The sequence below is a fragment of the Nesoenas mayeri genome (assembly GCF_963082525.1).
Source record: "Nesoenas mayeri genome assembly, chromosome: 20".
Classification (NCBI taxonomy): Eukaryota; Metazoa; Chordata; class Aves; order Columbiformes; family Columbidae; genus Nesoenas; species Nesoenas mayeri.
The window spans coordinates 1252309-1267536 of record NC_137569.1 but is presented as its reverse complement, the minus strand read 5'-3'; the positions used below and the strand labels follow the sequence as shown (position 1 = coordinate 1267536).

The window sequence follows — 15228 nt, the reverse complement described above, 5'->3', positions numbered from 1 at the left end:
CCGGCACGGCCCAGCGCGGAGCTCTCGCTGCCGCCGCAGCCACGGCACCGCCATGTCCCGCTGGGGACGGCGACAGGTGCCACACGCCAAACCAGAAGCTCTCGATGCCGCCGATGCACACGTACAAATGGCATGGGAAGGTGTTGGGGGAAACGCAGGGAGAAGTAAAAATAGCCATAGAACAAGGAGCAAAGGAGCAGCTGCGGGGAAACCTCGCTGGCCCACCTGTGCCTGCCCACCAGGATCCTTCGGAAATGAGCAGCCCAAACCAAATGCTCTTTTTTGCTTATTTATTCCTTAGCAGGTTTCTCTTCATTACCAGCTTGCATCCCCAGGGCAGGTTTTGGGGGATGCCAGGGGCAGGGAGAGCGGCGGCCGCGCTATTCGGTGACAGCCGGCAGCAGTGGGGCCAGGCAGGAGGAGCCCGCAGAGCCCTGTGGGAACACAACTGTGTTCCCAGGGAAAAAAATCAACTAAAACAGGTTGGGGCTCAGTTAAACCTTTCAGTCTGTGCTATAACAACTGCTGCCTCATCCCCTCCCCACCCTAGATGCGGTGCAGTGCCACATGGGAATCAAAGGTGAAAATGGCAGGAACATCAAAACAGGCAGCAGAAATCACACCAGAAGCCCTGATTTTTATTTTGTAATTAACCTTTAATTGCTACTAGCAAGACAAATAACCACGCAGGGTTTAAGCGAACTCCGCTTCCGTGCATCCCTTCAGCTGGCCCGGGGTGAGGAGGCGGCAGCTGCGTTAATGAAAAATGAAGAGCAATGTGTCAGAATTCCTAAAAATGAGCATTTTCACCATGCCTTCCAGGCGGGATTTGAACTCGGGTGGTGTCATTTGAGGAAAATGCCAGCGGGTGCCGCCAGCTCTGCTGGGCGCCTTTTCCTCTTCAAACCCATGCGTGTCCTTCCAGGCCAGATCTCAGGGAAGGTTCACACTCAGAGTGTGTTGTGTGTGTTGTCTGCATCAAGACATGCTACAGCACGTATATATGAAACCTTTTCACTTACACATAAATCTACATAAATAAAATAAGCTCTGCCATTGTGGTAAACCTTTACACACTTTCCTTGTCTTAACAATGTGCTCTGAGTTTCTCTGAGAAAATCACAGGCTGTATTTTTGCATCCTTTTTTCTACATGCAAATTAATAACTGCAGGCACTATTTAAAATCAAAGCCCCCCAAAATATCAGCTTTATGACACTATCTGTGCGGTTTCGTGTTACTGTGGAAATGCCAAAAGAAACCACTCAAGCAGCGCATTCAGAACAACGGTTACGGGTGGGAAACAGCGAGTTTGGACAATGCAAAGCTCAGTCCTCAAAAAAAACATGTTGCAACTAAGACGCTGTTTTCAAAATGACCCTTTTCTTCCAAACAATCTGAGCTTTGACGAACAATCATTGTGCAACAAAGTAAGATTAGTCGCGACTAATCCCAGCTGGACCGTGCTGCGCTAAGGAGGCGATTTAGGAAAAACAGGTTCTCGGTGAAGTGATGAAACACGGCGGCCGCGGCTCCGCCTGGGAAAACCACTGCCTGCCAAGTCCTCCGTGTCGCCATCCGAAAAACTGAGCGGTGATAACGCATTTTAGTATTTTTGCACAAAAAGAGCCACTTGCAGCACGGGGACGGCTCTTTGCGAAGAGCGAGGGTGCGTTTCCACACCGCGGGCGCGAAGAGGTCTGGGCGGGAAGGGGATAGAAGGCAAGTCGCGAAAACGCCAGAAAAGGGCCCAAGTGCCGTTGCAGGTTTTTGTTGTCGCCGTGGGAAGGGCCTCGAGCAGAACGAGGAGCGGCTGCACCAACACCCCCCAGCACATCACCCGCGCACCTTCCGCGCTCAGAGTTACACAGTTAATATTTGCATTATTCATCAATATTCTCCCTTTGAAAGGCCTGGTTGTCATTACTCTGATTTTGAGTTCGAAAGTTGTCATTTTACAGCAGTTGCCTTTTTTTTTTTAAAGCAAGATCATTTGCCGTTTCCTTCCCACTAATTTATTTTCTACATAATTAATGATTCTCCACATACACATTGTGCCAGAAAGCCAAAAGCGACTCTGACAAAGCAAACAAATTCGCTGCAGCTTATCCAGCTGTTTAAAGCGCTCTGCTGATAACAGAGCTAAAAACGGGAACGAGGAAGAAACCATTCGATATTTCTATAAAGAGACACTTCATTAAGGTAATTAAGGCAATCAGTTAAAGCAGTTATGAAGATTATTAACACACAAAAGAAAACATGCAATAGGGTTTTCACAAACCAGGCGCGCTTACTTTATTTTATGATGCCTTTAAGAATAACTTTCAGCCGTTTAATAAGCTTTTGAAAACAAAGACTCATTTCTTGGCAAAGGACGGAGGCTTCTCCACTCCTGGGAAAAGCACAGTTGGGTTTTTGAGATTTCTGTTGTTGCTGTGAGTTCTGGTGGTGGTGGGTTTGGTTTTGTTTCCAATATGCAACAAGTGAATTAGCTTGTTAAATAGTGCTGGTCCTGAAGATGTATTTACCCACAAGCACGCCCTGAGGTTCCGTAGATCAACGCTGGAACCACAGTCCCCCTCTCACCAGCTCGTATCCCCCTACAAACAGAATTGTGAAAGCACAACACTTCTAAAAATGCAGAAAATCCTCAGATGGTTGGTAGATGATACTTTGCAAACCACCACTTCTGACGCTGGGCTTTCCCATCCCATCTCCCAGTGATCGATGGCAGTCTTTATTTAAACCACCAATTCACAGAGATATTGCCCATGTTAAAAATCACCAGAGCAGCACACACCACGTTAACCTACACCAGAAACAAATGAAAGGCATTTGTAACAGTCAAACGTGACGTTATACCAAAAATATTGTTCTAACTTTAAGTCGGCAGGATTGCTGTTTTCTAGAGGAATATGCATTTTTAATTAACACATGAAAAATGAAGTATGCACGACAGACTCCTAAAGAGGCATGACACATTTTTCAAAATCCCTTAATTAACTTAGGAGCCTAAAGGGTTTTTCTACACGTTCAGATACTTTAACCCCGTCAGGGTGGTTATGGTGACTCAACCTTTCCGGCCCCACGTGGACTCGCGTGTGCTGGTACACAGGATACAAAGGGATAAACGACAGAAATCCAGGCTAGAGACTGCCAAAGTCACGCTAATTCAAACATTTTTTAAGCGTCTCCCTCCTATATCATGTGGATCACACAGAAAAATTATTTGGCAATTCAATGTGACTTCAGCTGTACATTATTGTCTTGTGCCTTCTCCAGAAAACCCTCTTGTGCCTTCTTTTGCACACATTTTCATGTAACTCTACATTTAACTGCTGAGGATGCACCGCACAGCACACGGTTGTGCAAGGGCAGAGCCCCTGGAAAGGCTTTAACGTGTCCACTCCACAAGTGACTCTGCCTCAAGTGCTTTTGTTTCTCCACTTTTATGAACTGCATAGACTAAAAGCGAAGTCAAGGACATTCTCAAGGTTTGTTCTGTCCAAAGTAACTGTGCTCAGCCTAAACATCGGGGTGCTCTTCAGAGATGACCGTGACACGGTTTGGTGCAAGAACGACGGTACAGGGCTCAGAATGCACCACCAGTGCTAATGGAGAAAACCAAACAGAACCCGACAGGCCTAAGACGCGACTCCAACGCTGCGCTGGGAGCGATTCCATAAGCGGGGCGCACACACGGCCGAGCAGCGGGCCCGGCCCGGCCCGAGCTCCTGTGCCCCCGGGGCGGCCATTTTACCTCAGCGTGGCCACGCCGGGCCCGGCCCGCCTCCGCCCCGCCCTCCGGGGAGCGGGCAGAGCCCTCTTCCCCGCAGCCCTCGGGCACAGCACAACGTGACAGAGCTGCGACAGGACCCCGCGCGCAGCCGCAGCCCCCGTGCCCGCAGCGGCGCCCGCCCCGCTGCGCTGCGCTGCGCTGCGCTGCGCCCGCCCCGCCGCCATCCGCCCCGCGCTGCATTGTGGGACACGCCCGCGCTTTGGCGCCAAGCACCCCCGCCGCCGCGCTGCATTGTGGGACACGCCCCTCCTCGCCACGGCCGGGCCTTCTTGGCGCGGACGCCGCATCGGATGTGACGCCACACGGCCTGCCGCCATAAAGAAAGCGGCTGGGGATTGCGTCCTTCCCCCACCGGGAGCAGCGGGAGGTTTTCCGAGGGAGAACCGGGCTCGCTGCACTCTCGCGCTCAGCGGCGGCACCGCCAGCGCGGGTTCGGCTTCTGAGGCCGAGCAGCGAAGGGACGAGAGAGGAGGAACTACTTTCCTGCGGCGCCGCGCATGCGCATGAGAGAGGAGTGAGGGCGCGGCGGAAGGCGCGGGCTCCGCCTGGTTGTGGGAGAGCGCGGATGGTGCTGCGTCCCGGCGTGAGATCGCTGCGCGCAGTAGGACCGCGAGGGGAGCCCCGGTCGCCATTTTGAAGCGGTCGTTGGGGGAGGCGGCGTGTGCGCTCCCGTGTGCCCGGCCCCGCGCCCCCCACTCTCCGCGCCCCGGCCCTCCACCGCCGCAGCCATTGCCGACCTTGCCATGTCCGGAGGGGGCGTGATCCGCGGCCCAGCCGGCAACAACGACTGCCGCATCTACGTGGGGAACCTGCCCCCCGACATCCGCACCAAGGACATCGAGGACGTTTTCTACAAGTACGGGGCCATCCGCGACATCGACCTCAAGAACCGCCGCGGGGGCCCGCCCTTCGCCTTCGTCGAGTTTGAGGACCCCAGGTGAGCCCCCCGCGCTCCCCCGTGTCCCCCCGGCCCCGGCCCGCGGCGGGAGCGGCGCCCGGAGCCGCCTTGGCCGCGCTGGCGGGCCCCGCGCGGGGGGAGGTGGCGGGAGCGGGAACAAAGGCGGGGGGACGCGGGGGGGTGACCACGCTCACCGCCCGGCCCGGCCCGCAGGGACGCGGAGGACGCCGTGTACGGGCGGGATGGCTACGACTACGATGGGTACCGGCTCCGCGTGGAGTTCCCCCGGAGCGGCCGGGGCACCGGCAGAGGCGGCGGCGGTGGCGGCGGGGGAGGAGCCCCCCGGGGCAGGTACGGGCCCCCGTCCCGGCGCTCGGAGTACAGAGTGATCGTCTCGGGTGAGTCTTTGCTCTCTTTTCACCCAAGTGCTCCCTCGGGGTCCTCCAGGCGCTTGTCCCGGCGAGGGGCCGTGCGGCTCCGAGCTGCTGCTTCGAAAGCATCGCCTGGGAGGAGCCCCGGCCCGGTGGGGCCAGCGGCTCTTCTGTTTCCTGCCAACTGATGCTGCAGCTACAGGAGATGAGACCACAACTTGGTTTTAACGTGATATCTTGCTTTTGATTTAGGGCTGCCTCCAAGTGGGAGTTGGCAGGATTTAAAGGATCACATGCGTGAAGCAGGTGATGTATGTTATGCTGATGTTTTCCGAGATGGCACTGGTGTCGTGGAGTTTGTGCGGAAGGAAGATATGACCTACGCTGTGCGAAAACTGGATAACACTAAATTTAGATCTCATGAGGTAGGTTTCATACTTACTTTCTTTGGCCAGAATTGGATACAAGGGGCTTAACAGTAGGATGTGAAGGTAAGGAACGTGTGGAATTCATTGGTTGTGTACAAAGCAGCTAAATTAAATCTGTGGTCAGCGTATCAGGAGATAGGCTGTAAAGCTTTGATGTCTATTTCTGTGCCGCAGTAAATGATCTCTTTGGTCTGTCAGCATGCCTAAAAAGATGGCCCCAAAGCCTCGACTTTTCAATCGAAAGTTCTGTCTATTCAATAGGGAGAAACTGCCTACATCCGTGTTAAAGTTGATGGCCCAAGAAGCCCAAGCTATGGAAGATCTCGGTCACGCAGCCGTAGTCGTAGCAGAAGCCGTAGTCGAAGCAACAGCAGAAGCCGCAGTTATTCCCCAAGAAGAAGCAGAGGATCTCCACGCTACTCTCCCCGCCACAGCAGATCCCGATCTCGTACATAAACGATCACTAGCTCTGATCTTTTTGTAGAACCCCATGTTGTACACAGTTCTCCTTTACTTAGTACAGTCTTTCTTTTTTTTTTTTAATTCCAACTGTTTTATTCGAATTGGCTGAAGTGTTGAATTGCATACTTGTGTAAAATCCCTAGTGAGTATTTGCTCCTTAACATCAACATTCCCCTTACATCTTTGGTAAATTGTATTTTAATTGATGTCAGTCAGGCTTGTTCCGATTTAGTTCTAGTTAAATACCAACATTCTTCACGCTGTGGTATTGCTGTGTAAATGTCTCCGTGTTCAGCTATGGTTTACACGAGCTGGGGATGTTGGGATGTTTGTGGCTAACTTGTCTCTTCTGGGGGATCTTATATTTTATCTTGCCTTTTCGTGTGTCTTTCTGTAGACATATCTGAAGAGATGGATTAAGAATGCTTTGGATTAAAGGATTGTGGAGCACATGTCAATCATTTTAGGATTGTCAAAAGGAGGATTGAGGAGGATCAGATCAATAATGGAGGCAATGGTATGACTCCAAGTGCTATTGTCACAGATGAACTTGGCAGTATTGACCTTATACTGAGAGACAGGTTAATTGAGCACGTGCACCTACGTGGCACTTCAGGCATGTTCTGGTTACTGCAGACTACAATTGCTCTTTTCTTTAAAACGTTTTGGGGGGGGCAATTGTGGCTAAGTACTTGCTTTTGTAATTCTCTATTCCATTCTAGTGGTTTTTTTTAAAGGAATAACTGGGACGGGGGTGGGATATTGGTTTATTTTGTCATGCAGCATTTGGTTACAAGTGTTAATGTTCTGTAGTATTCGTACACTTGTAGTAGATCAAGGGTATCTTTAAATCAGAGTATAATATCAATACTGCTAAAATCTGCATGTCCTCTGTGTGACTGATACAACGTTACTATTTCATTTTTTAAAGTATCAGAACGAAAGCAAAAGAAAAATAGAAAACCTAGTGGGGAATAATTCCTTAAGGCTCAGCCCTGCCCCCCAGACTAATGCACAATTGACTCCCGATAAGTCTGGAACCTCTGGGTAGTTAACGTGGTCCCGTCCAGCCGTGCAGTAGGTCGATAGCTGTACCAGTAAAGCTTTTCCAGTCTCATAAACATTTTTTGCAACCACAAAACCTGTAGCGCACCACCATGCGAGCGATGAGTATGTTGGCATTTTCAGTTGACGTATTGTAAATATTAGAGTGTTTCCTCCAAATAGTAATTAACATTTCTAAAGAAATTATCTGAGCATCACCATTCAAAAGTTTGTTTTGGGGAATTGATAGTTATTAATGTACATCTGTATTAATTGATGGCAAACATAACTGATCATTCCCCAGAATCCTATTTTTTCATTACAGTATCTAACTTTTTGCCTCCTCTTTTTTGGTTTTGCTGGTTATAAAGGTTTGGATTGGAGAGGGCTCACTGGATCCCAATCCTTGGAGCTGGATCATTGGATTCAAATCATAATGTGGATAGGATAGGGAGGCTGAATTACCAGGATTCATGGAGCGGGATCAGATTACCAGGAACATAGGAGTGGATTCCTGCCCCAACCAAACCGCATTCGTGTGGATTTTTTTATTCAACTCAATTGGCTATTCCAAATATATTTTTTTTTCCTATTTTTGACGATTGGAGCCCTTAAGATGCACGATGGAGTTGTTCATTTTTTTGGTAAAAGGAGCAAAGCGAGGACCTGGAGAGGTACGCTGGAGCAATCTCCTTGGAAGGATTCAGCACGAGTAGATGGTAAATGTTAAAGGGGAAAAAGGGGGGTTTGTTTAAAAAAAAAAAAAAAAAAAAGTAAATCAATAAGTCATTTCTCTAAATTTAACGACAAAAATTGGAGTTAAAGATGAAGTAGGTTTTCAATTGGCTATTGCCTTTTTTCTTTGACAAATAAAATTTTTACAAAACGCGCATGGTTGTGGTGATTTGTTGCTCGGAGCGCGGGGCTCGGCTCGCTGCCGGAGCCCGTAAAACCCAGCTCCCACACAAAAGGCTTTTGTGCCCAACAGAGCCGTAGTGTTCGCAGGAAGCGTTGGTGTTCGAGCTGCTCCCGCAGAAAGGATCAGTTCCCTGGGAAATGGGTGGAATTTACTATACGAGGAGGGGCAAAGAAAAGAATTCTGGCTGCTCAAAAGAGGATGCTTGAGTGGGAATGTTGTTGCTAAAGATACTGAGGTATCACAAAAGGAAAAGGGGAGATTAATCGGGCTCAGCACTCCCTGGTGTCCTGGGGTAGAAACGGGACAGACCTTCCTGGTGCTGCCACTGCATTTGAAATGACGTTGCTTGCATTTTAATATCTCTAATTTACAGTGAATTACAGAGCGGTGTCAGGACAGAGCAGAGAGGGGGTTTCCTGCCCCTGTACTGGGGTCCTGGGGGTGCGGAGAAGGTTCTGACCAGGTTAATGCTGGAACAGGATTTGTGTCAATATGGACGCTTTCTTGCACAGGGATGAGTGTTGGTCGCTTCTGTGCTGTGGGGAAACGTGTCCTGTGTGGGTTGAGGCAGGAGGGTCAGGTTGTGTAAATGGGGTTTGGATTTGGGGCAGGATGAGCAGATGTGGGTTCTAACCCAGTGCTGGGAAGGTGCTGGGGGTGCTGACAGGTGGTTTGTTACAGAGCGTTGTGGCCCTGCAGAAACTCCGTGTTGCCCAAGGTGTGAACATGAGATGAGGCTTTTCTCAAAAGTTGTGGAATCCCGGTAGCAAAGCCCAGTGTTGGGGGGGAGGGAAAAGGTGTGTTGTGGACAGAGCGGCCTGGTGTGGCTGTGGGGTGAGCGGGGGCACCACTGGGGGGCTCTGGCCAGCTGTTTGGTCAGGATGTGGGTGTGATGGAGCATAGCGGGTGGTGCTCGCCTGGGGACACAGGGCGCAGTGGTGAAACAAGGGGAAGTTTAGCCTAGAAAACCCCAAACTCTCCTGGGCTTTGAGCGGTTCTGCCACCTGCGAAGGTGAAATGGGAGGAAGGTGAAATGGGAGTGGTTTTAAAGCAGCAATTACCAGTGTGCTCAGGGAAACAAAACCTCCCACAAAAGGAGAGCTGGAGGGTTGGGGTCAGCTGAGAGTTTGCGGGGGTTGAGCTCTCAGGGGTTGGAGGGAGAACTTGGTAAGGGAGATTGGAACCAGGGAGAGGAGCTGTGACCGTCCCCTCTGAACTGGTGTCGGTGCTGGCCCAGGGGCTCCAGCAGAGCCTGTGGTTCTAAGCAAGTTCATAAGAAGCTAATTAATGTGCTGGAGCACTAATTTAACCCCTGTCAGCGCCTCGGGAGAGCTCCGTGCCCTCCTGCGCTCCCCCAGGGAGTTGGGTTCCTGAAGACTGGGATGGCAGCTGCTCCTCTCCATCTTCGTTTCACTTGAAAAACAGCCAGAAGTGGAGCAATGTTGGAGTGTATCTCATTTTGGCTTTCTGTGCTGAGCGGGGAGAGGTTGGCTCACCGCAGCAGGTGACCTGCTGCTCCGTGTGTCCGTCCCAGCCCCGCGTGCCGTGACCAGCCCATGCCCTTTGTCCTCCCGTGTGTACCTCACACCGTTCCGTGCTGGTGTTTGTAAAGCACTTTGAGATCCTGTAATAAAACTGTTTGTGATGCCGAGCTCTGCTGTGGTTCGTGCCTCTAGATGCTTCTTTTTCCTGTGAAATGTTTTCAGTTGTTGTAAACAGCCAGAGGTGCTGGTGATGGAGCAGGAGAGCCCCTGGCCCCGGCTCAGCTCAGCCCCGGCTTCCCCACCTGCTCAGGTTTTCATTTCTGGCTCCTCCGCAGCAACACGCACAGCTCACCATCTTCAGGGGGAGTATCATGTTCTCCGATGTAATGGACTTTACAAGTAGAGGCATTAAATTAAAATCTCAGAAATGCACTGTAAACCGTTTCTGATAGTGCGAGGAAAAGTTATCTGGAGGAGTCTGTGCCTTCTGCCCTGCTCAGTTTTTAATTACACCGTGTCTCGGAGTTCATTAACTTCGTTACTGAGATGATTTGGGGTGAGCTGGGTGCTGGAGCCGTCGCTGCAGCCGGGGAGCCCTGCCTACCCCCCTTCCCCTCTGTGTTCTTGGGCTGCGGATGGAAACGAACCCCGGGAGCGCCATCGCGGCCCCCCCGGGAGCGCTGCCCTGCGGCACGGCCCTGCCAGGCCCCAGGGAAACCTCCTGCCAGTCATTTTAACGTCTCGGACGAGTTAGTGGGAACAGGTTCCGCTGGAAGGCGGCAGTCTGGCTGCCCTTAGCTGTTCTGCAGCACTTGTTCAGGAACGTGTTCTGTAGGGTCTAAACAGATCAAGGGGCCCAGTGTCTTTATTAAATGCATTTATCCCAAAACTCAACGTTTGCGAGAGTCCGTTGGCTCTGAAGAAAACCAAAAGCAGCAGCAATTGGAAGATGGTAAGGCCCAAAAACCCCTTCTTGAGGGGTTTCTTTAGGGGGCTTCCCTCCCCTACATCAGTTTATTTTCCATGGAGAGGATGGGAGCGGGTGGGTTCTTTGGCCGGTTGCGCTGGGCTCTGCGGTGCCACCGCGCTGTTCCCCCGCAGCTCTGCCACCCGCACGCGGGAAAACCCGCCTTTCCAGATGGTCCTGAGCTCCCAATAGTGCCGCTTTGTTGGGAAACTGAGGGTGATTGTCCGCCCGGAGCCGTGCGGCCCCGCGGCCGCTGCAGCCGCCCAGCGCAGCCAGGACGGCGCTGCTGCCCGCGCCAGCTGCGCCGGAGGGAGCCCGGCCTCGGCGCACATCGCCCTGACAGCGGAGAGCTCGGTAAACCCAACACCGGCGCTGAAACGGAGAGAAAACTTGTGGTTTCTCCTAGAAACCAATTTGGGTTTTCTTGATGGTTTGTTTTGGTTTTTTGAAGAGACTTCTGCTTTAGAACAGGAGGCTCTTTCACTGATCTGCTCGTGTTTGGTTGTGGCGCGAGGTTTCTTACTCCCGATAACAGCGGATAGTTTTCAGCTGTACAGAAAAATGATTGTAATTGCTAAATGAGCTAAAAATAGCTACAGCTTTGGTAAAAGTCCACTGTGTAAAAATCCCCACTGCACCTGCGGAGTGAAGAGCGGTCGATCTTGGATTGCCATTGAAACTGTTCTGAATAGCTGGACTGAAAGATGTATCAACATTCCGGGAAGTTCCCTGTGTAACAAACGTTCCCTAACATTCCCCCTGCATGGCGGAGAAGGTGAGTGAGTCCCACCATGGAGCCTGTTGAACCCACCGCAGTGGGTGTCCTGCGGGGTTTGTCTCACCCTGCGGAGACTCGGGAGAGACACAGAGCCCGACGGAGCCAACAGAGCCTGATAGAGCCAACAGAGCCTGATAGAGCCAATGGATCCCAACGGAGCCCAACGGAGCCAACAGAGCCTGATAGAGCCAACGGAGCCCAACAGAGCCCGACGGAGCCTGATGGAACCTAGGGAGCCCAATGAAGCCCGACGGAGCCCAATGGAGCCCAATAGAGCCCGATGGAGCCAAGTCCCCCAAGCCGCAGCCCAGCCTGGCCCTGGGTCCCCTGGCTCACCCCCTCCAGCCGCAGGGCTGCGCATACGCAACAGTTGTAGGGCTATTAATATAATTTTATGCACTAATTTGTGTAATCATTAAAGAGTTGAGAAGGGCATTGTTCGCATGAGTAATTACCTCTGTGTTCTAATAGCTCTAATTCATCCCTTAAGTGAGTTTCACGTTTCTATGAGTCAGCTCAAGGTATAACGTTTTTCTCTACAAGCCCCGTTTCCCGCAGGACTCGGCTGCGTTTGTGGAGCCGGTGCCGGTGCCGGGCCGTGCCGGTGGAGCCCGGCGGGGCGGGGGCTGTGCCCGGCAGCCGTGCCAGCGTGGCCGCGGCGCTGGGCCGGCTCCCGCGCCGCTGCGCTCGCTCCGTGCCAAGAGGCTGCAGAGCGCAGCTGCCTCCAGCGGAAACTTCAAACCCAAATACTTGGCAGTTTGCTGAACTCTGCGTATTTTCCTTCTGACAAAAGGCAGGTCTGTATTTTTCTAGTGATTTTGTTGTTACTGTTTAAACTCGGGGGGAAAAGCTTCCTCTGTGCAGCTCTGGCACGGATTTGGCTCTGCCTGCCCTGACCACGCTGCCTCCCACCCCTGCTCGTGTGCGGATCTGTGGGGCCGGTTCCCGGGAGCCGGAGCCGAGCGTCCCCGCGCGCAGAGGTGACAAAGAGGAGCCGGATGCTCATCCCGCTGTATCGGCTGAGCGATGCGGACAAATGCACGAACATTGATTATCTTGGAGCAATCCATAGCTGCCAAATGAGATTAAACAACAGCCAGGTCCCGGAAAAAGAAATAAATAGCAAAGAATAAAGAAAATGGGGCAGAGTGTTTGTCCCAGGGGCCCGCAGCCAGCTAGCTGGGTATTAATCCTCACCGCTCCCTTCCCCAAAGGATTTTGGAGCTCTTTGCTGCTGTTAATCGCAGCAGCCTCGCAGGGAAGGTAATGCAGCTTTATCCGCGGTCCCAGCTGCGGCGGGAGGCGGGAGCAGCGCCGGGCTCTGCCTGTGTGCCAGTGCCAGATCAGGGATTAGCGCCAGGATTTCCTCGCCGGCCCGGCCGCTCTAATTCAGCGCCCGTGGGGGTTTTTTCCCCTAAATGCGCCGCCCCACCGCGCGGCCGGGGGAGCCGGGGGAGCCGGGCAGATGGTGGGAAGGGAGCGAGGCAGCGGAGGTTTCCCTGCCGTCCTCGGCCCCGCAGGAATTATGACTAAAAATGGTCAGCGGTGATTGAGCGGAGGAGCAGCCGCTGGGGACCCGGAGCACGCTCTGTCTGGGCAGCATTTCAAGTCAAACTTTGGGGATTTCCTGGGTGGACGGTGCCTCGAGCAGGTTGGTGAGCACCCGCCAGCCGGTCCCTGAAACATCCTGGTGCAAACCAGAAAACCCTGTAGACCTGCATGGTTTTGTGTAAATCGTACACGAAGCATACATAAATCATATATAAACCATAAATCATATATACAGGATGTTTAAAAAAGATGGACACGCAGCCTCAACATTGGATAGGTTGCACAGGACCCCAAAATTTGGCACTACCCTTGGTCCCCAAGATCCCCAGACAATACACCCTGCGACTTTTTCTTGTGGGGAAACATCAAAGATGGTGGTTTTGTGCCACCGTTATTGACTGACCCAGATGACCTCAAAATACACCGCCTTAAAATTTGGTCCATCTCTTGGAAACACCCTACAGATGCGTAAAAACGGGTATTTGATGTCAAGCACGGGCAACCTGCGCTGCTCGGCATCGCGGCCCCGCTCTGCGCCCCCTCCCAGGGCGTCCCCACGCGTGTCCCCGTTGGGCGTGTTGTCCCGGTTTTGGGGCACGGGCAGGCGCTGTGCCGGTGCCGGGGGACGGTGGCCGCGCCAGCAGCGTGTCCCAGGGCCGGCGCGCTGAGCGGCGGCGACGGCAGCTCTGTGGGAAAAAGCTTGTGACGGAGAGAACCAAAATAACAACAAAGGGCTGCTGGGTGCTCGTGGCGCAGGGCAGCTCAAGGTGCCGAGCGGAGATTAGCTCTGGCGCAGCTGAGGACAAGGAGGTGGGAAGAGATAACGCCGCTTTCCCGGCGCGCTGCCGGGCTGGAGATCACCACGCTCCTCGCCACGCTCCTCACCACGCTCCTCGCCATGCTGGTCCTTGCCACAGCTCACCGGCTGCACCAGCCACTCCATCTGGCAGCACCGAGTGTCTCCTGGCGTGTGCCGGGCTGGGGGACGCGGCGGCGCCGGGAGGAGGGGATCCGGCCCTGGCATTGCCGTGTGCGGGGCAGCAGAGCTGGGGCTGCGGGGACACGGGAGTGGGGACGGTGCTGGATTCACGGGTGGCGAAGATGAGGGAGGATGGTGAGGATGAGGGGCTCCCATGGCGGGGATGGTAGGGGCACCCGCAGGGAGGGAAGGGTTTCGAGCTGCACGGACCAGGGCTGAACGCCCAGAGTGGCCATAGTGCTCCCGCTTTTCCTGCTGATGGGGACAACGAGCACCCCGGCTCCCGGGGGGCCCTGGGGGTGGTGGGAGCTGTCACAGCTCCATAGGGACCCGAGGTGGCCCCATTGCCAGGACAGCATGGGGACCCTGTGGCACCACAACTCCACCGCTGTGGGCGTTGCGCTGGCTTTTCCAGTGTCCCTCCGTATCCCCTGCACGCAGCTGCGGCAGCCACGCGCCTTCCAAAGTTTGGTGCTGAAAACGTGAAACTGGGCATTGAGCATCATCCCGTCCCCGCTGAGCCCACCGACGAGGCTCCCGCCCTTCCAGCAGCTTCTTGCTGCTCCTCCATGGATCGGCACCGTGCTTCGCCGCGGTGATTCAGCCGAGCTGGCGGGTAATTTCCTGCATCCTATTTTCCTCTTTTGAAAAGTGGAGCGATCTTTCAGATGTGCTAATTATGAGAAGGAGACGGCGCTTTCTGCAGCGGCAGCGCTCCCGCCAGGCCCGGGGGCAGGTGCAGGCAGGGAGCAGGGTGGATGGATGGACAGATGGATGGATGGATGGATGGATGGATGGACGGACAGATGTATGGATGGATAGACAGACGGATGGATGGATGGCAGCAGGTTTGCATGGCAGCAGAGATGACGACTCCATAGCTGTGGGCAGATTTTATCTTCTCTTTTTATCTTCCCTGGTCATTTGGGGTGGAAAGCTGGGGCTGCAAAGAGAGAAACCAGAGAAGACATGAAGCCGGGAAGCAGCTGAAGGGAAACTGCCCGCAGGGAGCACATTCTCGGCAGTGTCGCTGCAGCTTATTTACACACTCGAGGGCTCTTCAGCCTCATGGAGCTGTGAAACTCAAAGCCCGCTGCGTCGCTCAGGGAGCGGAGCACAAACAGACAGGGGCTCCTCTAAAGCTGAGATATTTGACAACATTTTCTATTCTTAGCGATGCAAGCACATGCTCGCCGGAGGAAACCGGAGCGCGGCGTGTGGGCAGCAGGGCTGGGGAAGGCGCTTTGCGGGTCCCGGTGAGCAGGGTCGGGGCGCAGCCGCTCGCCCAGCGCAACTCGTCCACTTACAACCACGGGAGATGCGCAGACAGCAGAAAAGCAAATCATTATCTTATCACCCTTGTCCCACTACAGCTCCTAACGCACAGGGGGCTTCTGCGGGGATAATTGTGTGAAACAGGGAGAGTTCAGATGATCCTCCCGGGCTGGCGGAGGGAGCTCATCGCTCATCCCCTGCCCGGCATCCCGAGCAGGCAGGACAGCTAATGGCGCCTGTGCTAATAGGCACTTTATTAACTGTTTCGTGGCCA

General features: G+C 53.6%; 1 protein-coding gene across 2 annotated transcripts; it reads left to right on the top strand.

The window, feature by feature from the left end:
• The first annotated feature begins 4044 nt into the window (after positions 1-4044).
• On the top strand, positions 4045-7891 carry SRSF1 (serine and arginine rich splicing factor 1). Of its 2 annotated transcripts, XR_013923089.1 has the most exons (6): positions 4047-4735; positions 4910-5094; positions 5320-5492; positions 5757-5943; positions 6355-6474; positions 7373-7891. XR_013923089.1 is itself a non-coding variant. In XM_080356959.1 (5 exons), exons 1-5 carry the CDS (start codon positions 4542-4544, stop codon positions 6375-6377), a joined length of 762 nt encoding a protein of 253 aa, XP_080213085.1. In that variant the 5' UTR covers positions 4045-4541; the 3' UTR covers positions 6378-7891. The 2 variants fall into 2 exon arrangements, 1 of the variants encoding a protein (XP_080213085.1); XM_080356959.1 differs by having other exon boundaries at positions 4045-4735; positions 6355-7891.
• The last annotated feature ends 7337 nt before the right edge of the window (positions 7892-15228 follow it).